The following is a 23674-nucleotide window of genomic DNA, read 5'->3' as shown; positions in this document are numbered from 1 at the left end:
GTGGTGAAGGATGTCTGACATTCCAGGCAACCCTATCAATATATATTTGCCATTGGCTATACTAGATACAAATTCTGGACAAAATTCATTTTCAGGATCCCAGACTGCATTAATCTCAGTGTATTTGCAGGGAGGTAATTCTACTTTCCAGTACTGTTTATGAATCTTTTATCTCTTTGTTGTTGTTTTCCCCTACCCATTTTTTAAATACTTCTTGTTATCCTCTTTTGGCTTTGTTTCCAAACACACGCAAGCATAATCAGGGGTGAATGAGCAAAGATGACTGCAAGGATAGAGAAAAACTAGCAGCATTGTCAGTTTCTGGACACTTGTTATCTAATCTACAGATGTTCCGTGAGTTGATTTCTTCAGGAACATAACATTCAAAAAACACAGGATCTCTGAATGATGCTGCTTGAACTGAGCTCCAATGTCAGTACCTCAATGTCTGATGCCAAGATGTGTCCTGTATACCTGACTATGCTTGTCTTCTGGCATTATACATCCTAGATAGGAAAAAGCCAGCTGAATATTGCACTCAGTGTCACCAGACACAATCCAGAAAGAATGGAGCAGCTTGCATTTACTCACCAGTCTGAGCAACAGATTCGTTTCTTGGAAAGAAGGCTGAAGAACAACAGTGAAGTCATCTTTTTGATCATACCTTGCAGACTCTAGCAGCTTTCCCCAAGTATCCTGAATAGACAACCATATAATCAGATGAGTATTATTATGTAAAGAGTGTAATATATGTGCAATTCATTGGAGCTTAAAGTGAACTAAGATTATCTCCATCCCTAATAAACCACAAGAATCAAATTCTGTAATCCAGAACAAAGACAGTAATTTAATGAAATCTTCTTATGCAATAGTTAGAAACTCCTTGTGGCTACAGGAGCGCTACCCTGAATTACTATCATTTTTCTTTGAAAGAGTAGCATGCTTAGCAAGGAAATAAAATTTCATGCTTATTTGCCTCCCCGCCGTTTTTAAAGGAATTCCAGCACAACTATTGTTGTCTTACAGGAAGTTTCCATCTAAGTCACGTGGCACCAACAACCAAGTTACAGGACAAGATAAACCATTCCTCTAATGGTTATAACAACTCCTAGGTTCCCAAGAACTACAGAGTCATTGGAAACTGGAAGAGACACTAAGGTCACTCAGGTATACAGAGAACTCATCTCCATTGTTCCTGGTGACCCCAAGAAATGCGGTCAGGATTGTTGCAGACATGGTAAATAGACAGTTTCTCAACTTCCTCGCTGCTGTTTCTTCCTTAACTCCTCACTTCAGCTTAATCCAGAAAATGAACAGAGATGTCTAGCAATACAAGCACCAAGCAATACAGAATATTCCATACCTGATAGGACCACCTCAGTATGTTATCATCTAGCGCGGAGTGTTCATGTACACAATTGCACTGATTCCCAACAGGATTGCTGCAGAGAAGAATGAATAGCAAAGACATTATAAACTTTAGATAAATAGATAAACAAGACAGCACAGACTCTGAAGCCACTGACAAGCATGTATTGAAGATTAAATTATTGCATACACTGACAAAGCTATACGGAGTTGTATTTTTTTTTTAAATGTATATAATCAGTGGTATCTATTTCCATGTCCAGAGCTTTGTACTACTGCTACGCTCAAAAGCCTATTCAGTTGACAAATATGCCAGACTGGGATTAGTACAGGGTATTGCAAGCCACCAGCATGCTCAGGCTTAAAATAGGTGCCGCACTGATTTTCAAATACTTTCCCCTCCATAATCACATATGAAAATTGCACACACTCAAAATACTTTCCAGAAGAATTTTTGCCTTAGTGTTTGTCAACAAGACCTCCATCTAGAAACGTGGATGGAAGCTCAGTGCTTCAAAAGCTTATGCTAAAGGGTGGCTAGACATTACAAAGCAGCTGGCCAATCTCAGCAAAATTTCTGACCTACAGGGTGAGATCTGCATATTGAGTATTTCTGCAGTTGACAGGGTAACTCAGACCCTCTCCCAAGGCAGAAGACAGGAACAACACAAGATACTTTTGAGATCAGCCTGGTTCCAACAAAGGTATATTAAACTGAAAATGCCTGGATAAATGAGAATTTGAGAAACCTTTAGTGGGGCTTGCAGGTGTAAACAGTAAGCACCTGTCAAGATCGGGCACTCTCTCCTTTTCACAAAACTCTAGCTAAACCTGTAAAATAGCGGTATTTCTGTTAAAATGCTTTTATTAGTGCTGGTGAGTGGGGAAAAAAAAGTGAATTCAGGACATGCATCTTACCAAAGCCTAACAGGCAGGAACACAGAGCGCCATCTAAGAACCTCATACAATACATGAAAAGAGTTTTATGCCTAAAAGTGGGGTTCATCCACTAATTCTGGTGTGGACAACACTTGTAGCTAGTGAGAAGCTAATAAAGGAAGTAAGTTTAAATCCCACTTATGTTCCAAATATCAGTGCCTGAAGTTAGATACTGACATGGGATTGAAAACATCAGGCACTATTCTCTTCTTAGACACTGAAGTTTCCTCTTTTGCTATGGACTCTTATTTTTCTTTGAAAGCACAGTCCAAAGATGAGGAATTGCTAACCAAATGCTGAGACCCTTATCTGGGAGAGGATCTGGGTCTGAGGCTGAGATGAGGCCAAGGGTTTTATACTTAAGCACAAAGCATACAAACTGATAGAACTGTTCAACCAGATAAACACAGCTTCAAGACGCCATTGATAAGAAAGCTTGCTAGAATTCTCCATGCAATCATTTTTGACAAGGAAAGCTTCTTCTCTGCTTATGCTTGTTGTTATGCATGTGGTTATGCAGCAGCCAGACCTCTTGCTTGACTGATGGAACATCTCCCAAGCCATATATTTGCAAAACTTGTAAAGCACTTCAGAATTACTATATTAGTACATATGGTGTCTTATGCCACGAGCACAAGAAAAAAAAATTACTGTGGAGTAAAATGGAGTGTAATCTCATCAGCTGTAAACTACTCTATCATAACTGTCCATGTGCACACTCCTACTCCCTACTAAATTGGGACTTAAGCTACTCGCACTTTTTTTTTTACAAGGTGCTGAGAGAAGGAGACGGATGAAAGCATCTATGCAAGCAGTTACCATAGAAGAATGGGCAAGTTGGATGTTCCATCCAACCATACCCTAAGCCCAAGCAGTAGCTCTCACATTGCCAAACAATGTTTTAATACCCATTATTCCTTTTGTGAATATTGTGAACATTGATACCTAGAAACTTAATCATTTAAAGAGCCTTCAGAGTTTCTTTTTCACGTTTCAAGGAGTGGATGGACTGTACGGTCTTGTTACCATAATGACTGTATTGTGTCTGGCTGGGATGGAGTTAACTTTCTTAACAGCAGCCAATATGGCATTGTGTTTTGGATTTGTGGCTAAAATACTGTTGATAACACACCAATGCCTTGGCCATTGTTGAACAGTGCTTGCAGTGTTGAAGCTTTCTCTTTTTCCCCACTGTCCCACCCAGTGAATGGGCTGGGGTTGGACAAGAGAGGGGACATAGCCAGGACAAGCAACAAGCTGGCCAAAGGGATATTCCACATGGTATAGCATCATGCTCAGAAATAAAACCTGAGGTAGAGGAGAAGAGGGGCAATTTGGCTTCCAAGGTCACTGTTGATTGGAGACTGGCTGGACATTGGTCCACTCATGGGAAGTGGGGAGTTACTACCTTTGAGTCATTTATCTCCCCCACCCCCTATCCCCCTTTCTTTCATCTATTAAACTGTCTTATCTCAACCCACATCTTCTTGGTTTCATTATTCCTATTCTCTCCCCTGTCCCATTGGGGTGTGGTAAAGGGAAGTGATAGAGGGGCTGTGTGGGTGCTTGGCTACTGCCCAGGGTCAACCCACCATCACCACAGTATGTTATTGAAATGTGCTACCCAAGCTGCTGAGTTAAAGCACCTACTCCTCCTGGTAAATCTATGCCTGCAGAAACAAAGTGGAGATCTAAAAACCTTTGACATACTTTGGTGTTAAGGGCCGAAAGTTATTCAGAATACTCTACCTGATAGGTATAAAGCTAATATATATACAAAGCTATGTGTTTGAACAGTAGTAGGAAACAGTATTGAAAATTTAAAGGAACCACTGTTACCTTGCATTATTGGGATCTTGGCAAGCAAGAAAGGAAGTTGTGAGCTCAGTGGAATCTACCAGATTTACAAAGGCTTTGGGAACCTGCAGTTATAAAGTAAAAATTACTCACATTAATACTAGCAATTGGAGATTAGCAAATAGCAATAACAGTAAATTACAACCTCTACAACATCATTCGTGTTACCTCTGGGCTTGGATTCTACCTTCATAAAAATCAGTGATCACAGTCTTCGCCAGTTCCTTCCTGAACCCTACTCCTATGCCTGCCATCTAGAATAATGTTAATCATCATTTGTGAAATACTTGTGACCATGACTTCTTGACTGAGACCCAAAAATTAATTCTACATAAACTACATGGCCACCAGCCAACTAAATTGAACTCAGATAAGCTAGGAAATATCATTCTTGTGGCAATGTACCAATGTAAAGCCTGAGGATAAAACATTCTGTGTAATAGCACAAGCACTCGTGCATCCTGCCTCACCTCTCCCCCTAGGAGAAAGCAGCTGTCCATTTACATAATGATATTTCACTTTCACAAGTGCACATATACAGATTCTGGAAATAATATGGGAGGGAATCTGAAGCAAATGCATGGGTGAAACTCCACCCATACATACTATTTGTTGGAGTCAGCCTGAGAGGAATGAGTGGTTGTGGCCTAATGCAATGAAACTGGAGCAGGTTTAGAAGATCCTTCAGGCCTTCAATATGGCAACACAAAATTCTTGGAAGATGCTGTTGAACTATTTCAGATAAACAGTTGATATTCTGCTTTAGTAGTGAAACATCCTCATCTAGCTCATTAGTAGACTAAGACTCAGTGCAGAGCATTTCTCAGAAACCTTCCTAAAGTAGATACATCCCAGCTCAGTCAGCTAGAAAACCTTTAGAAACACTGAGGTCTTAAAATTGACGAATAATGAGAGAAAAAATACATTATATATATATATATATATATATATATATATATATTTAAATGTGTGTTTTCCCATTTCACACAAGTCACCACCATCTATTTAGCAGCCTGTACACTGCCTAGGTAGCTCCATGCATCCAGCAATTAGATGTATTTTCATAAATACCACTGTTGAAAAAGGAACAACTTTCAGACCTAGACTGACGTCCTCTGTTATTAATGCAAATAACTTAAAAACAGACTGAGTAGTACATCAGCTTGTGTAACAAAGGATGGACAGGTAACTGCTTAGCTTTCTGCTTGTATGCATCAGATTTTTAAAGCATAAATTTTATGCTATATTTTATAAATATATAAAAATATACTTTAAGTGCTTATTGCCAATAAATACAACCAGAAGACTGAAGCTGATGAGATGCGTGTTCTAAGTCACTTGAACACTGGTACAAGCCACAGTATAGCAAGGGAGACTGGAAGAAAAAAAAAAACAAAGGATTCAGATTATTAAAAATTGATGAATAAATCTTACTTCTTTATATAAGAAGTCCAAGACCTCTTGAAGTTTTTCCAGGTTTTCCAACATGCAGTACTCCTGTAAGTGAGATGAAAAACACCATCAAAACCAGTAGGAGAACTATTCTACTACGTCATCTCAGACTTGAGATTACAAATCATGTACACATTTATAAATACAAAACACATTGTGCACCAGCAGCTTACATTACTGAATAGTGAATTTCCAACCTCCTAGAACCAGCTACTGCTTTGGTTCACTATGGCAAAGGGTAGAGCTTGGAAAAGTGATTTTATCACCTGCCTTGACTGCTAAACTACCCCAAGAAAAGATTACCGGTTGTGTGAAAGCACAGGAAGAGCATGGGTTTTCAGCACTAAAGAAAACTGTGATCAATTTCCAGTCATTTTGGAAGTTCATCATCTAGGAGAAAAAATAAAATAAAATAAAAAAATTGAAATGAACATGATGGTAAGAGCCCTATTTGTCATTTTCCTTTCTCATGTAAGATTTGCTGTAGCTTTAAACCAGCAAGCCCAAACAGTAGCCCACTGCCTATAACCCTGGATACTTCAATCCCTTCCATCTGACTCAACAGCTTGCCCTAGAGAAAGCCGCAAATGGATGGTTAGGAAGCAAATGCTGCCATTAAAGCTGAATGCATACCTCTAAAAATCTCAGGATAAAGCCAGAAATCACTGTGGCCATTGGAGGGTTCATTGGAAATTGGCATGCACAACTCAGCACAAAGCCTGATGCTATTTCTTTCTATCACTGATGCAGCTTGATGACAGAGTTAACATTCCTTAACTGCTGAGATCGGGTCATACTAGTGGGATGTAGAGTGGAGCAAAAATCTAAGAACCACAGCCCTGTCCATCTGTGGTAAGTCCATTAGGCAACACTCTCCAGTCACAAAGGAAATTGCTTAGAAGCCTTCAGTTCCACAAAAAACTTATGCTAAATCCATTCACGTACAGTCTGGTGTGCTGCCTTTACAGGAAACAGGCAACAGCAGAATCACTTTGGCAGTTACATTTGCCAGTTATATCAAGGTTTTTTTTACAAAATAACGTGCCTGGGGGTTAAGAACAGAAGAAAAAACGAGTGCATCAAACTCCAGGATGGGATTTTCAAAGTACTCAACCATGAGTGATAATTCAGCTCTCACCAGCATCAACCACTGGCATCAGCCAAAGCGTATCGAGAGCTTTACTGGCATTTTAAAAAATACAATCCTGAGAGGCCAGCAGGCAGTAACAAATTTCCAGAATTCTAATTGTGGGTTGGCTTCTCAGAAACACCAACACAATTACTGAATCTAGTTAGCAGAGGCCTTTCATTCTTAACCAATGCAAAACAAAAATTCTGGCTTCCATACCAACCTCTTCAGCCACTCTGACAAACATAAACCAGGTGGGATACTTTTAGGAACAAAACTCCATACCTTAAAAGGTACAGGATTGATTCTATTTACATCAGAGAGACCAAAGTCTATTAACCTCAAGAAACAGCATTTTCTATTTTGAAGAGACATTTAAGTGGTGTTTAAGGTATTTCATCACACTTCCCCCTTTTCCAGCTTGGATACCAAGCTCTCTGAACTGTTCTGTGCTTTAAGCAAACCTGATTCTCTTTCATGAGCTTCACTACTTCTACAGCTTGATCCAGGAGGTCTCTGAAAAACACGAAGAAAGAGAAGCTGTCAGGGCATCAGGAAGGGTAAAGCTTTAGCTGATTTTTGTCATAAAGTCAAACAACATTTGAAACCTCAGGTTTTCATCTTTTCTCTCCTAAATATATAAAGATAGACACTTGTCTGAGCTAGACAGAGAGCTTGGGGTGATTAGCTCATGTTCAGACATCTCACTTTCAGGTGCGCACTTAGAGAGATGAAGACAGTAAACACAGATTGGCAGGCACACTCTAATTCTATTTGAGCTCAGACATTTGTTTTGCAGCTATAAAGAAGGAGCCCTGATGTCAAGTCAAATTTTCCAGACCTGAAAGCGCATCGGGGCTTCATTCCTTCTGTTTCTGAGAGGTGACAACTGACCCTCCATGGCAGCGTCTGTCCCTGGGGAGCCTTGTGCAGCCTCAGCTGGTACTGAGCACATTCTATGTCCCATGAGGTGCTCCATTATCAAACACATCCATCCTCCACCTTTCTAGGTATGAGTGAACTGCCCAATCAGAAACCCCTCACACTTACCTGGCTTGACCCTCTGATGCCAGTCCCGTTGTGTCAGGCAGAAGAGACTGGTGCAGGACCGAGGGATTAAAACTGCTAATGAGAGCTGAAGGACATGTATGGGTTAGGCTGTTTCTAGATACATAGAACTGCTACTCTGGAATTTCGCTATGAACATAGCTGAGCTAGACCAGAACATGTAAGACCTGGAGATCTCCTGGCAGGCATGAAGGACACCTGAGATGCTCTGCAGCTGTTCCCGGTGGTGGCTGCTCCTAAAAACTGGAGGTCTGATGTCTGAGTTTTCCTCCACACTCAGGTCAGAAACATCCACCCCCCACCTCTCATGTCAGCCACAAGAAGTGTTGGCAGATTTAAATACAAGTGGCTGTGGAAATGAAGCTACTGAAAAGGGCCATGCAGAGACAGCTCCTGAAGCACTGAGGAGTTGCCAGTTTTTAATCCACTTTTCCAGCTAGTAGAATGAAGACACTGGAATTAAGACACTGGAAGGTTTGGAGGGAAGACCCCGGAGCTATCCACTACTCAACTCAGCATTTCAGTGAACCTGAAGGTTTTACCTGCAACACCTGTCAAGCAAGTCAAGGCTACCTTCACAACCAGCTCATGGTTGAATACATGTATGTGGTGTATCAAGGGCAGCCCTAATGTAAATTCTGAGCATGTGGCAGCAGAAGGAGCACTGGACAGGCAAATCCACACAAGATCACACTTGGCTAGCGTGGGCAGCAAGCACAGTGAAGACATGCCAGCAGGGACTGGGGCTACCCAGATGGCCTGTTCAAAGCCTGCACAGATAGCCCAGCCCGTGCTGCACTCATGCTCCCCATGTGTGCCTTCCCTCAGGCTCCCCTTACACCCTTATGGCATGCTTGTGCTGAACCCCTGCTGCAGCCTAACAAAGCCCTTGACCTGAAGCCAGCTTGACATTTAGTTAATTTGCTTGATTTTGTGTGATAGCAAGACACACCTGCTAAAGTTTCCACGCTCACGTCAAGGAGGCTCTTTCCTGTGCTATAGAAAGGGAAGAGAAAACAGGAAGCCGTTATTCCATTTCTCAAAGAAAAGTTACATTTCAGTAGAGCCCCAATCTCTTACTACTTAAGCTACAGCTCAGATTGCATATTCACAGCAGTTGTTGAAATTAAGAATGGGGCCTTTCCCTCCCTAGAACCATCATGTCATCAGCTACTGCTGAGGAAGAACACAGTCTTGGATCTCATTCTTTTCCCTCTCCACGCTCTGCAGGTTGCAATTTTTGTGCTTATGCATATACACAAGCAATGCTAGGACCTCTCTGTGTGCACACATAAGTGGACACACATGTTCATGCAACCATTTAAAATTATTAGTCTTTTAAAGTTTGTCTTTGCAGGGCCAAATCCTCATCTGGAATGCCTCAAAAGAGCTACACAGATTTGCATCTATGAGGTTTAACTATGTGATTCTTCCCACCAACTTAGATCTGCTAAAAGGGCAAGAAAGAAGAAAGTGATGTAGAACTTGTCCACAAACATTGGGAATCATTCAAGCAGAGGACAGGGTATTGGCACTCCTGGGTTCATTCTTTGCTTTCATAAATCTCTGCTTTCTGGTCTCTAACTAGTGAATGATATTTACTACACAGGATTAATCATGGAGTAACAAGTCTTAATCAAGGTTATTGCAACCTTAAGATAGTTGCATACCTTGGATAAAAAAAAAAACAACACACATTCTAAGTACAAAGAATTTCTGTTAACTAAGGATGGGGAAGGATCCAGTGGCTCAAAATCTTTTATATTTAAATGGGCTTTCTCCTTTCTAGATAACAACAATAAGAATTGCTTGTACCTAATTCCCACCTCGTGATATTTTATAAACTAGGATCATGACAGAAGTCGATGCTAGCAATTCATGGTTACCTTTGGAGTAAGTCTTCATGATGAATACTGGGTCCTGGTGTCTGCAAAAAAGCAGGCAATAAGAATACCACTAAGCATAGGGTAAATTAGTTCTACACACACTGTTCCCCTACTGTACACCTCTTTTCTAAGTAGTAGTTTTCTACATATTCTTCTTCATTATGCTGCAGTTTGCAACAGATTTAAATTATTTTCCAGAGCTGTCATTTGCAGCACTTCCTTATTACAGTGTGTTCTCATAGTCTGGTAATTTTTTTCTTGGGTACTGCTTTCATTAATGAAATTATTACATATGGCTTAAAATAAAATTTGAGTGGCTGAACTCAAATTCAGTCAAATGAAATGTTGTTCTAAACCATATTGAATTTCTCTAATCTATTTCTTTTCAACAAGGGACGTGACCTGAAGTCATTTAGATAATTTACATGGATGGCACTCTGCCAGTGTGGTGTCTGTTGAAAAAAAACAACACCTTAACAGAGGAACTCCACTAATTTCAAATAGTCTAGGAGTAGACAATGGCATGTTTGCTCTAAGAAAGCAGATATTCATTAGAAGATCATTTATACATTTTTCTATGGCACCACTCACAGGCAATAAAGACATCAGCACAAAAAAGACCTGGCCTGAAGGACCACGCCTCCAGTCTGAGAGTGAAGCAACTTTCGATTTAAGACAAAACTTTTTCTTCCGAAGACAGAAGTACTTGCAGGGAGTCCAGGAATGCTGGTTTTTTGTTTGTATGTTTGTTTTGAAAGCCCTTAAACCAAGGAAAAGTATGATATCTGAAGGAATACCATTTCAAACTTGAAGGTTGTTTTGTGACAAAGTAGAATCTCCCCTATTTCTTGGGATTTGTAGCCCCCACAATGGCTCCTAGTTTTTGCCCACTATATACATTTCTATACTTCCTCAAAGCTTGAGAACTGTGGTTAAACACTTTTAATTGGGCCTCAAATCTATTTCAGATATTTACTTCCAACTGTTAAGTAAAAATTATCCAAATCTAACTGTATCAGAACAGGTAGATCTTCACTCAGTGATTTATACATCAGAAGTATACTTTATGATTCATCTAGAGCTTCTGACAGGAATCCAGTCTCTACAGGATGGAAACACTTAAATGGGATGGAAAATCTACTACATTTGTTGATGATTTGTCCTAATGGTGATCAACAATACTGTATTTTTTTCCAGTTAGAGTTTTCCCAAATGCTTCTTCCAGTTATTCGATCTGTTCCGCTCATTGTTAGGAAAATCCAAGCATGGTAATCAAGTACCGTGGCTCTCTGCAAGAGCACTGTGATCAAATTTCCTCCTGCATGAAGTCAGATGGCTATTTTTGTACTCACAGTATACTGCAGCACTGAACAGCAGGTATTTCCAGTCATCTTTTTTTTTTTTAATGACAGAAACCTTTGATGCTCGTGGAAAGTTTCATGCCCTAACTGGGACCCCAAATTACAGCATCAGCTCAATTCATCGTCACCTCATCACAGAGTCAGAAAGGAGGAAATGGGTCAGGTTCAGCACACTTAATGCATGTACTTACTCTTTGCAAATTTCCTATTGCAGTGACTGCTGTAATGTCAGCTGGCCTCAGAGCATGAACTGCAGAAAAGTCAAAGACCAGGTTAGAAAAGAACAGTAATTTTGAAAGAAAGTTACATTCACCAGCATATTAAAATATGGCAAAACTTATTAAAATGATGCTGTAAGAAGCCTACGTTAATCTTTTTGACTGGCAGTTCTAAGACAGCCAGAAAGAGAAACCTTACTCAGGTACTCAGTAAATACTTCAGATGCACTGAAATGTTCAGCCATCAAGCAAGAAGAAACCACAAAACACAGTGCTGAATGATTAAGTAATACCAGCATCCTCAATTAGCATCTGAAGAAACTTAAGTACTGTTATGAACACACACACAAAAAAAAACAAAAAAAAACAACAACTAAGGATTTCACACAGCTCACCACTACTTCAGTCACATCCCACACACATAAAGCCCTTCAAAACAGCTGAATTCCTTCCCCCCACAGCCACTCTAAAATAATTGGCGGGAGGGAAAGCCTCTACAAGGATAATATTAGACACAAACCTGAAGATGAAGGAGTCTCAGGTGGCATCACATGCTCACATGAAAGCTGGAAGTTTCTTAGAGCCTTTGACACAAAGAAATAAAATATGGTTGATTACTTATTTCCAACAAGGAAACTGGTAAAAGGAGGGGATATAGAAGCTCCATTCTCACACAGTACCAAGCTCTTACTGATGTAACTGTGATTTAAAAGAACAGTTGCACCCCTGCTAGAAATACATGAAAATATAGACTTGGACTTTTCAAATCCACTCTTCCAAAACTCTACGCTTTTTGCTCAGCTTTCTTACCAATTCCCACATAGCAAGCAATGAAATATGCTGAACATAATCTGTTACGTTCATTGTTGTGAACCATGAGTGCTTAATCTGGAAGAGATCACAAAAACAGCTTGCATGCATCTCCACGCACCACAAGGTACACAACGTACACAACAAAAAGCCACAGCTCTGGTATGCAACAGGAAAGGTGAAATGAACCAAGAGCATCGCCCATATTCTGGGTCTCTGGCAACTGGCACAATTCCCATGTGATCACAGAAAGTACTAAAGAGGGAAATAATGAAATAAAAAAAGACTTGTATTTAGGGCAAGGATGTGAGTGACGTGAATAAACTCAGCATGAGAGAGAGCTGACTATCACTAGGAACAATAATTTAACGCCCTCCTGCATCCTGACAGTAGTTATGATCCACCTCTAGTACCTCAAAAAAAGATGAAAGACAACGATCTTCCGTTTCTAAAAGAGCAACAGAGCATCTAGGAACAAGCACTAACCACAGCCAACCTACGTACAGGATGTGCAACCTAATAACAAACGTTGCTCAGAGAAACTTTTATTTCCTGATTAGGTACTGTAGTCTTGAAAGTGCAGTACCACATTGCTGAGTCATTCGCTATGCACTTATTCTTTACAAAATTAAACAGTTTAGTGCACTGAGCTCTTCTGACGGCCTCAGAGGCAGCATCAGCCAGAGAGGTGACAGATACTGAAAAAAGGGAAGAAAAAAAAAAATAAAGCTGTTCTCATACTTTACCTTTAGTTTCCCTTGTTCTTCCAGGAGATGAGCTGTCTGTCCTTTAAAATGGTAAAAATAAAAAATTAAAAGAATAATGAATTGCACAAATTTTTAATCTTAGAAAAAGCCTTCAGAAAACATAATAAACCTAAAAACACACAATCCTGAGAGCTGTAACCTTTCTCCTCTGCCCTACTTTCCAAAGGTGAGGCGCACCCCAACAACCCAGTATATTTTCTTTTTTTGCTGCACTAGAATAAGCTTTTAGTTGTTACAATCAGATGACATTTGTTGAAATTAGTGGGAAATTAGTGATGAAATACCATGAAGTCATATACACAGTTGATGGACCTCATCCTCCAGAGGCACTAAAAACCCTTCAGCGTTCCTGTTTTCTAACCACTCTCCTCTTCAGCTCAGTTCATACGCTGCTGTTCTCCTGCATTATAATGGAACTTAATTTTGTTTCTCAAAGAAAGCAACCTATCTTCATTTTTTTTTGTAAAGTACAACATAGCTAGGATAGCTAATGAACATTTAATTCCCATCAAGAAAAAGGAGATTTTGCAAACAGCTACCAATGCACATGAGCCAACCCCCAATTTTTATGCATTGAAAGTGCAGCCTAGTCTTGCTCTGTACAAACTTAGGGTCATTTGAGCACGTGTAAGCTGAAACTCCTTTAAAAAGGAACAATTCACATTAATCAACATCTTCCACATCCAGAGAGCAACATAGCACTGTTGTGAGTTTGCCATAGTGATACAGAAACAGCGGCAATTTCTTTTCTTCCTAGAGAGTGTTGACAGATGAAATAGTCTGTGGAGCCAAAAGTCAGACCTGTAGGTATTTCAGTAAACATTATCCTCTTTTCTTTAGTATACACTTGGATTTGTATGCACAGATTTTGGTTTACCCTAAAATTCTTCACAAAGGTAGCCATGGGTCTGGATCCTCAGCTGAACTTCGCAGCATGCTCACAGCTGTCCCTGCATGCCACACCAAAGCCATTGGGGTCCAGCCAAGACCTGCTGTTCCTAGAATAATTCTCCTTTAGCATTCAGAAGCCAACCTGGGAACATTTAGTCCTGCTGCATGCTTTCTTTCCACATCAAAAAGTAAATGGAGAGTCAGCTCAGGCCAGCAGGTGAGACACACCTGGGTTAGGACAGCTGGCAGCACAAGCACTGCAGGGAGGAAATGTGCCTGGCATGGGCAGGGGGCTCTGGGGTACCCTAACCCTCCCAAGATTGGTACTGGCACTCGCAATGGTCAGCAGGGTAGCAGAAAGCCACCGCTGCTCTCCATGACCGCCTCAGCCCATCCCTCAAGCCACACTGCCCATTTTCAGTAAACGTCACCAACGTCCATGCATTATTTTTCCACTTGAGTTTCAGCCATGAGCTATTCATAAACTCCAGTTGGTTTTACGGTGTTTGGTAGAAAGTTGAAACAATTGCTGCCTGACTGCTGAGTAACATTTTATTTAAAATGTGTTTGCTTAATCCATGCTTTTAGATGACATTTTACTCAGGACGATAACCAGGACCCCAGCTCGTTTGAGATACTACAGGCACATGCAATGAGGGGACTCATCTTCATCATGCAAACCCGTTGTAGAAATTCAGTATTCTTGAGATTTTCTAAAACACTAATTTCAACCGTATTTGAGAACAGATCCACAGGTTACATTTGGGAAGAAAGAGGGTCCAATCCCAGATTCCAGGATTATGGGGGGGGGGGGGGGGGTGAGGGGGGAAGTCTCAATATTTGAAAAACTTCAGAATAACCATTCTGGGATGCTGCCTCTGACAACAGCCAAACTCAGGTGCTTAGGGAAAACAGCACAGAAAAAACAGTCCGGGGTGATATACCATGGAAATATAACCACCTGTGCTTCTGGGTCTCCTTGAGCAAGCAATTACTTAATGCTGAAGAACTCCTGAGAGACCTTTCTTCCATGAATTTGCTATTTGTTTTTTGACTCATTCATATTTATGGCTTCCCCACAAGTCCCATGGCAAAGGTGCTTCATATTTAATTATTCTGAAAAAAATACCTTCTCACTGGCTAATAATTTGATCAGGCTTCTTGATGTTGTTCTTCCATGCTTCCACAAAATTCACCATTTTGCACACGCATGTATGTCGTTATTATCATATGCCTATCCATCTTTATTCCAGACTAAAGAGTCAGCCTATTTATCTCCTCTCATGTGGAAGTTGTTTCATAAGTCTGAATACTCTTCACCTTTATTCTCCTCCTATGTTTTTTCATATGATTTTTAACGTGAAAAGGCTAGACAGTCCTCACAAGGTGAGTGAACTGGACTTACACACAGCATTAGAAATGTGTTTTTTGTTCTGCTCTCTCCCTAATTCCTAAAATTGTCTCCTTAACTGTTACTAAAACTGAGTTGATGTCTTCAGACAGCTACATACTGTGAAGCAGTATCTAATTTAGAGTTCACCACTGTGCATAGCTAGAAAAAGTTCTGCCCACCATATGTATTCCCTTTAAGTTTTCAGTTTGAGCATCCTGAGCAGTTTTGCATCAGCAAGCTAACACATCTTATCTAATACCCAAATATGCTGAAAGCACGTCCCAGCACAGGTGACGCTGGGACTCTGCAGGTTGTCTCCCCCCTTTTCCCAGTTTGAAAATTCACAGTCCGATTCTTTATTCCACAGCTTTTAACACGGGTATCTGAAGTTCTTGGTCAAAAGATTTTTGGAAATCCAACAACCCCTCAGATGACCGATCCATGGGCACATACCCATTGTCATGGACTTTCTGTACCAATTCCACAGGGAAGCTTCCCCGTTATATCACATTTATCCCGAGTTAGTTCATTCTGTCCCTCTACTCTGGTGTCACCTGTTTGCCTAGTACAGGAGCCAGCCTCACTGCTTTTGTACCACTACCACTGCAGGTTCTCAAATCCTCCTAAAACAGAGCTCATTTTAAAAGCTGGTTTCACATTTGCCATTTTCCATTCCTGACACCAATGCCAACTGAAGAATTAGTTTGCACAACAGTTAAACACACGGACACAGTTAACACATTTGTTTGGTTCACTCTCTTGGGCGAATATCATCTAATCCTGGCAGGTTTTTTGCTATTCATTATCAATTTGTTCACAGATTTGACAGTTTCCCTAGCTTATCCCCTCCACAGAAAGGTTCTTAGTGCAAGGCCTTTTTAAACTCTTGTGTAGATGACACCAAAGGGAAAAAAAATAGCCTCTCTCTTGGGCTTCAGCTTTTATTTATTTATTTATTTTTGTATCTATCAGCACTACAGACCCCGTTTCAGATGTATTTAAAAGAAAATTTATTATTTTGTTATTGCTTTAGCAGTGATTCCTCATTTTCCCATAGATTCATTTTTGGCTTGTCTGATCATATTTTAACTTACCAGAGCACACATTCTTCAGTTTTCTTTGTTTGCTTTGGATCTATGCTTTCCATAGGATTTTTTTTTTTTACCCCTGCTGCTTCCAATATTATAGTTACTCCCTTACTCTACCATTTAAATTCTAGTTTGTATTTCCAATTTTCTCCATCTCTCCACTCCACCCCCCAAAAAAGTATGTTTCTGACAATTTTTCCAAAACCTGGATAAAAGTTCCATTCTTTCTTCCCTTGCTCTTATAGTTAATCTGTTTCAGATAATTATTCTTACAGGCTGCTATCAATCAACATTTTTCCTGAATTGTTTTCACAGGAAATCCAGTCTCCATGCATCTTTTTCACTAAGTTAAAAAGCCAAAGCGCGATCATCTCTTCGGTTTGTGTTAAGAACGAAAGCCTCCTAACAGTTAATTATTTATCAGAGCACCTTACAGTCCTATTCATCATTACCTTCTTACAGGCAGAGAGATGAAGCAAAGAGCTAATAAGGCCAAGACATGCGCAGCATTTTTAGTCCTAGAGCACCTACAAAATTCAGTGTCTGGTACTACGTGTGGAATTCACAGACCCACTACAGAAAACAAAGCTCATCCACCCCCCACAGCATCACGACCCCTCACTTTTTTTCCCCCCTATATCAATTTGCTCAGACCATACAGAAAGTCTGTGGAAAAGCAGAAATCTGAATAACGATGCCCTAAGTGTCAGGACATTGCCTAACCCATTCAAACAATCTTCTACCACTGAAAAGAAAATTATCATAGATATGAATTTGGAGAAAACTTTTGTCTCTTTCTTGAATTTCTGCACCATTTTGGGGCAGAGCTCACCATTAACTAATTATTTGATTATGTTTTTCTCATGAGAAGACTTTAGTACCTGCCTAACATGCAATTGTTTCCCAGAACAGTGGAAACCAAGGCATGTATCTTTATCTAAAATGATCAGACATACCACAAATTACATGCAAGATCACAGTTTTACTTTCATACATTCTTCACCCTGATTGAAGACTTGTGCTATACACCCACCTTGCAACAACTAAAAATATAAGTTCCTAAATACCGCGTAACTAGAATTTTCAAAGAACCTTTCAATTCTTACCTTCTAAGGAAAGCAACCAAAGGAAAAACAGGCCTAACAGTAGTTTCATGATAAGTGCCTCTATGAACAGGTAACTTGGAGCGCTGTTGGTTAGCGTTTACGGCTGCTAGGAAAGAAATTCCCTTCTTTTTCCTCTTTTATATTCTACCAGGTTGATAACTCAGCAGCCATAAAATTTATTAGCCTCCTTTACCTTTGGAAAGCAAAACAACGATAACATTCGAATTTCTTATTTCAAGGAGCTGTGCAACCTTAGTTTATAAATATCCCCATCCATGGGTCAAAGGAGTAAAGTGGCACAGCTTCTCCCACTTCTCCACTAGGCACTCCAGCCCAGCATTTTGCTCATCCTTTCTGTCTACGAGACATCAGCTACATGATTTAGCAGAGAAGACTGCAGCTGGGAGCAGCAGTAGCTTTCAGGTTGCTGCCAGTGATAAACCACGTGACTAGCAGGTGTATTTTATTGCCAGTGCAATGAATGAGCACTTAAAGACTTGCATAGTTTGCATATAGCAGACACGTTGCCCTCATTCTACTTTAAAACACTTTAACAGCTTGTTAGTGTCACACAGTGCAAACCATGCGAACTCTCTCATGGGATATAACGAGACCTAGTGTCCTATTAAGACTTCTGCCTGTGTTCAGAGAGAACCAGTCTCTTTGCAGGGGAGCTCTCAGCAAATATCAGCACTAAGGTCACACAGGTCAACTTCCAGCAGAGTCAAGGCTCTTTCCTGCAGTGCACAACACAGTAACTTATTAGTCTGTCTCTACTGAACGTGGAAGGAGGCTCAGTTTCTTAGGCTACAGGGTAGTTGAGGCCTACATAGCAGAACACATCCACCCAAAGTTGCGTTCTTCCTCTTCTCTCCTTTTGATCTTTCCTTGCCTTCAAACAGCCTCATGCTGCGCCTCTCTTCCACTAGATCCAGAACCACCATGTCCTTCTGAAAGCTGATTTATCTCACTGAAACTCCAAAAACCTAAGTTTGAGTCCCAGAGCAGCGTGAAGAACAGAGACGCCACAGAAGAGCATGGGATTGTCACGATCTGAGCAAGGAGAGCAAGTCCTGCAACCAGCACAGCTCTACCTTGCGCTGTGAAACCCTGCCCTGAAGTGAGATAATGTAAATATATCCCTCAAGAAGTGGCTGAGCCCAAACACTTCATCAGGGATGTATCACCTCTCCTGGCACCTGAACCCATAGAGTTCCTGACAGTGGGAGAATAAGAAGAAAGGTACGGAGGGAAGTAATGCAAAGCCAGTACGGTGCCATCAGTGCTGGCAGCAGGCACGTTAGTGAAGACTTCTGCCTATATCCCATGGGATGAAGCAGTAGTTCTCCTTCTGGCAAGTTTTCCTTCATTGTGGCATTACTCATAGGTATCTGCCAAGACAAAGCACTGGTGACAAGCAGTATAGCTCACTCTGCCCTCATTATGTCAGAGAATGTTCAACAAACAGAATTTCACACTGAGCTGACCACAAACTAGTAAGGTCCTAAGGCCCAGGCTGATCAGACTCATACACTAGTTTTCCCGATTTGAACAAGCACCATGACCTAACAGCTAAAGTGCCAGTTCAGGGCATACCATGCCTACAGCGCACCACAGGCACTCCAGCAGTGCAGAGGAATTTTGTATATACACAAGTCAGTACCAAACAAGACAGCAGGACCACATCAATGTTTAGATTTGGGCAGTCAACCCAGGCATCAAGTATTTGAGCATGCATGCAGTATGCCCAAGTCTGCAAAACCCTGGCTACAACACCATCACAGCAGCCTGGTCACTTCTGCAGATTCAAAGAACACGCACAAGTGACTGCTAGACTGCAACATTACACTCCCAAGCAAGACTCTGCTATTCCTTCAATTGCAGCATTCAGAGCTAACCTCTGAAGAGCAGCCTGTTGTCCTAACACAAAGCACTGGGGTGTCCTCTGGTCTCTTCTGAGCTTCCTGACACCCAGCTGAACCTCCTGCAGAGATAATAGGAGAATGTTTAAGAAGGGCAACTGCTTCAGTAAACAGCTTAAAATGCTTAAACAAACCACTGACACCCCTGATATCTCAGGCAAGATAGCTCATCCTTCAAATGGCTTTTTATGGCTTTATGACTGAAATTTGATATTAATGGAGGAAATGCATTGGACATAGACCTTGCACCCACTTCACTTTGCAAAAAATGGGAAAGTAAAATTTATTTTGAACATTAACAGCTATTATGGAGAATAACATATAAGTAGGAATCTGCACAGATAGGAGAAAATTTCCTCCACCCCCCAGTCTCTAACCTCATCCCAGCACAAACATACCATAGGCTTCACCAGTACAAACAGCTGCTCACCTCCAAAATAACAGCATACTCAATTCTGAGAAAGAGGAGCTTGTTCCACTTCAGGGTCTCACAACAAGAAACATAGTTTGACGCCCTAGCTCCTTTGACCAAGAGTAAGGTAACGAAAAACTAGAAGCTTACACACTGTCAGAATAACACAGGGGCCAGCAGCTCCCCAAGCTAGATTGAAATGGAGCTCCTGGGGCCATTGGCAGGGTTGGTGAGGCCCCAGGTGAGGCTGGTCAAGGCCATCACAGCCTGTGAGTCAGTATGGCACTGTGCAGATGGGAGTTATCTCTAGTGGTCTTTGTCATTAAGTACAAGGATTTGTGGCTGTTTCATTCCTCAGCAGAAACTTCTCATTAAGTCTGAGAAACAGCCTCCTTAATGAACTGGAAGTGTTTAAAATTTTAGAGAGAAAGCCTCTTCTTCACTGTACACCAAGCAAAAGAAGTAAGGTAGCATTAATTCATACATTTGCCATAAACCACAGCTCCAAGAATAAGAATTAAGTCTTTAGACTCTGTGACATGCTCCAGAAGGGAAATATCACTAACTGCAAGGCTTGTAAGTCTTCTGTAAACACTTCTTCCTACCACCCAAGCATCAAAATAGCTCCTAGATTGAATAGCAAATAGCAGGTGGCAGCAAAGATCAAAGAAGCTGGGAAAAGAGAGAAGAGAGAATTTTCTCGCAGACAGAGAAGGTGTCAGAGATGAGCTGAAGCTTCTGCATCACTGCAAGGACAAAACTATATCTCACAGAAGGTGTGGAGAGCTGCAGCCCATGAGCCAACCCCCAGCTGACAGCATTTAGGAATACCCCAGGGAACTGCAGCCACATAGCTAATTACTTAATGGTCTACACAGAACGTCTTCTGCCTTGCCTAAAGCACCTCCTGCTGCTGCTTGGGTGGGACAGGCAGCTGGATAGACTTTGTACCTGATCTTGACTGTGTTGTGTCAGTCTTCTTGTCATCAGCCCTGGATGAGAAAGTTGATGACACAACTGCATGGAAGAGCTTTGTATGGAACACGGTAGTTAGGAGCAAATTTGTGCCTCTGTATTTTCTCCAGCAAATGTACCTGTTTCACATATCTAGGCCCAAGAGAGTATAACGCTACAAAACCAAAAGTCAGGCCACTACTACAGCTCTAAAGTGAGCAACACCCAAACGTATATTCAAATACGTGCTCTCAAACATGTTAGTCAGAATTCCTGGCCCCTTGTTATGTTTTTAGGTAGGTTATAATACCTAAGAGCTTCACCCCTCATACCTAGTATGGGAGCTATAGGTGGGAAAGTCAATGGATTTCTCTACCTTGCCTTTAAGTTTTGCTTTATCTGCTCACTCAAATGGAGCTTTCTCCTGCATTCCTTTTCCTCATGCGGAATATTGAAAACCAGAAACCTTGACATTCTATTTATGTCCTCACCTATAGGACCAGTGTTTTAAAATACAGAATCTGTGGCTGCACCTTTAAAGAAAAACCAACAATATAGCACTCAACCACTCATAATTAAAGCCCAAATGATTGCCATCGCACACACAACCTTTTACTGTATGTTAGGGAAATAGTTCTTAGCTGCTAATAGGCAGAGGCCATATATCAGAGGATAATGTAATCACACACACAGAACTATGATATTACACCAGCACAGCAGAGGACCTGTTATTGAAATATACAGCAAACTGATTCTCCATTTTATTTGAAGATTCAGCCTGTCTGTGACTTGTGAATGCTTCAGCTAATCCTACTGCCTAGCCAAGGCTTTAGATCTTGAATTTTTTATTCAGGAAGCATATCCTTGCATTGTTCCATCCATCACACCCCGATCTGCAATGGGTAGACCATTAGAGCAGTGTGGAACAGCTATGAATAAATTATATACCACAGTCAGACACATTACGTTTCCTCATGATGTGCCCTTGCCTTGTCTTGCTGCACTCCACGTTGCTGGTAAATTCAGTGCATGCCGCGGACCTAAACAGGAGATCTGCCACTACAGGAGAAGCCAGGAGTGCAGCAGAGGATCAGGGCATGAAGGGAGGCCAAGGGCAGGCAGAGACATCAGCCCCAGGGCAGGAACCCCGCAGCAGCAGGCCGGAGCGCTGCCCAGTTTAAAGGAGGCTGCTACCACCTGCTGGAGAGAGTGCAAATAGCGGAGAAGAAGAAACCAAAAGTTTATTTGGTCATTCCGGGCAGGAGCTGGAATACACCTCTCCGCATGTGGTGAGGCTACAGAAAGTGGACAAAATGCCTTCTCATATTTGGCTCTCCCCTTAAAACACAAGTTTCTGGAGCTGCTGGCAAGGAGGCTCTTAGGTGTTTCTATCATGGCTTTCAGAGAGGGATACCTGTAAAAACAAGTGCAAACACAAAGCCTCAAATACGCTTCTGAATGTGAATTTGTCCAAGCTGAGCACATGACTGGAGCACTGGACTCTTCACTTGGATATTTGGGATTGGCAGAGCTGCTATAGAGACTTGAACTGTGGCAATAAATAAGTATCAGTGAGATCACTGCTGAAGTTATGTCCATGTTTTGGATAAGCTATGAAGCAGCAGCCGCCTGCAAACACCCAGCAGTAGGTCAAGGCAGCAGCATTACAATGAAACCTCAGGCCCAAAAAGTGAATGAAACTCAAAATTTAACCCTTATGCCTGCAGGGGGGCACGACCTCCCGCAGTGAGTGTGACTGGCAAGGGCGCAAGCCCTTTAGCTGCTGGCATGGAAGGAAAGCCCAAAGCACATCTCCATCAGCTGTGCCTGGCTCTGCCATGAGGCTGGTCCCACCCCAGCCTCCCTCTGCAGATTGCAGAGCTGGCACAGGTCCCCTGTGCCCCCATCACCGGTCACAAAAAAACTGGTGTACCCTTCTGCCAAAAGCTGGAGCTGGAGCTGCTCTTCACTGCCTTTTCTAGCAGCTTCTGGGCCTTTAATTTTATTATTAAAAATTAATAATATGACTGGAAACTAAAATTCAGATCTGGGAAGAGTGACACAGCAGCCAGTTTCAGGTGTGCCTGGCACTTGAAAGAAGAACATGTATGAAGTGCTACTCTCTTCCCATCTTAGCTGTGAGTCTGCAAAGGCTGTCACAGTGTCAATGGGGAAAGAAAGGGCCAGGGGCTGCACCCAGCAGGGTGAAGTGAGCTCTGCTCCCCTCTTCTGCATGGGGAGCTGCCAGTGATCCCCACCCAGCTCAGGGAGAGCTTCTGGAGCCTGTCCACACCTACACTGACACAGCAGAGCTCCCATCCTTGGACATGCACACCGTGTTGGGTCTGCTTCTTTGGCTGTGCACATAAGAATATACCCTGAGGGGGCTTTCAGGGTGAGTGGGCTGCAGATCATGCCACCGGTGAAATCCCCCCAGCTCCACAGAAGCGAGGAACCCCAGTGCTGGGTACAGGGGTGTCACTCAGCTCGTCACTGGCTTTCTGCTGGTCAGCTGAGGCCTAGCTATGGCCGAGGGTGCCAAACAGCACAACTCAAGATCTTGAGATCCTCTGCAAAAGACTCTTTGCTCACATTACTGCAGCACGAGGATTAGTTTAAGTCTCTGGGCTGCAAGAAGACCAGATACTTCCCATGGCCTCATCTTCAGCTGGCCCCTCTGTTATCAGATCAGGAGATAATGCTGGTTTCTGAAGAGCCCTGTTTACAGCCCCAGCCCTGGAGAGTCAGCCGGTGCTAGCACAGCCGTGAGACAGCAGCGCTGGCAGGAAGGCAGATAGCAAAGGAAGCAGTCTGTCCGCCTCCGATAGGCGCAGTGATGGCGTTTTACAGCAGGGACAAGAAAATGTAGATTCTCTTCCTGTGAGTCTTGGGGCGAGACTATTAAGTCTCAGATCCAAAGTACCCAATTCTCAAAAACTTGCATGGAAATCACACACCTAAATAAATACCTCTGTGAATTTAAGCCCAGGTCTCAAAATGCTGTGATTCTCTTTGAAATAGAAACACTAGCGTTCCCTTTTTCCCATTCTTTT

At 41.8% G+C, this 23674-nt stretch overlaps 1 protein-coding gene across 1 annotated transcript in view; it reads right to left on the bottom strand.

The window, feature by feature from the left end:
* The window catches only part of PLB1 (phospholipase B1), an 84703-nt gene extending 65647 nt beyond the window's left edge, over positions 1 to 19056 (bottom strand). Inside the window, exons 1-13 of the mRNA XM_050709565.1 lie at positions 17334 to 19056; positions 12835 to 12875; positions 11799 to 11862; positions 11252 to 11310; positions 9700 to 9740; positions 8766 to 8809; positions 7796 to 7880; positions 7210 to 7261; positions 5920 to 6006; positions 5599 to 5661; positions 4147 to 4229; positions 1364 to 1442; positions 592 to 696 (exon numbers count right to left, since the gene is read on the bottom strand). Of these exons, the coding sequence (XP_050565522.1) occupies positions 592 to 696; positions 1364 to 1442; positions 4147 to 4229; positions 5599 to 5661; positions 5920 to 6006; positions 7210 to 7261; positions 7796 to 7880; positions 8766 to 8809; positions 9700 to 9740; positions 11252 to 11310; positions 11799 to 11862; positions 12835 to 12875; positions 17334 to 17382 (852 nt within the window). The 5' untranslated portion in view covers positions 17383 to 19056. The remainder of the gene's footprint in view (positions 1 to 591; positions 697 to 1363; positions 1443 to 4146; positions 4230 to 5598; positions 5662 to 5919; positions 6007 to 7209; positions 7262 to 7795; positions 7881 to 8765; positions 8810 to 9699; positions 9741 to 11251; positions 11311 to 11798; positions 11863 to 12834; positions 12876 to 17333) is intronic.
* Positions 19057 to 23674: the final 4618 nt, after the last annotated feature.

The sequence above is a fragment of the Cygnus atratus genome, chromosome 3, assembly GCF_013377495.2.
Source record: "Cygnus atratus isolate AKBS03 ecotype Queensland, Australia chromosome 3, CAtr_DNAZoo_HiC_assembly, whole genome shotgun sequence".
In the NCBI taxonomy this organism is placed as follows: Eukaryota; Metazoa; Chordata; class Aves; order Anseriformes; family Anatidae; genus Cygnus; species Cygnus atratus.
The sequence above is the reverse complement of the archived record's forward strand: the minus strand, read 5'-3'. Positions and strand labels throughout refer to the sequence as shown.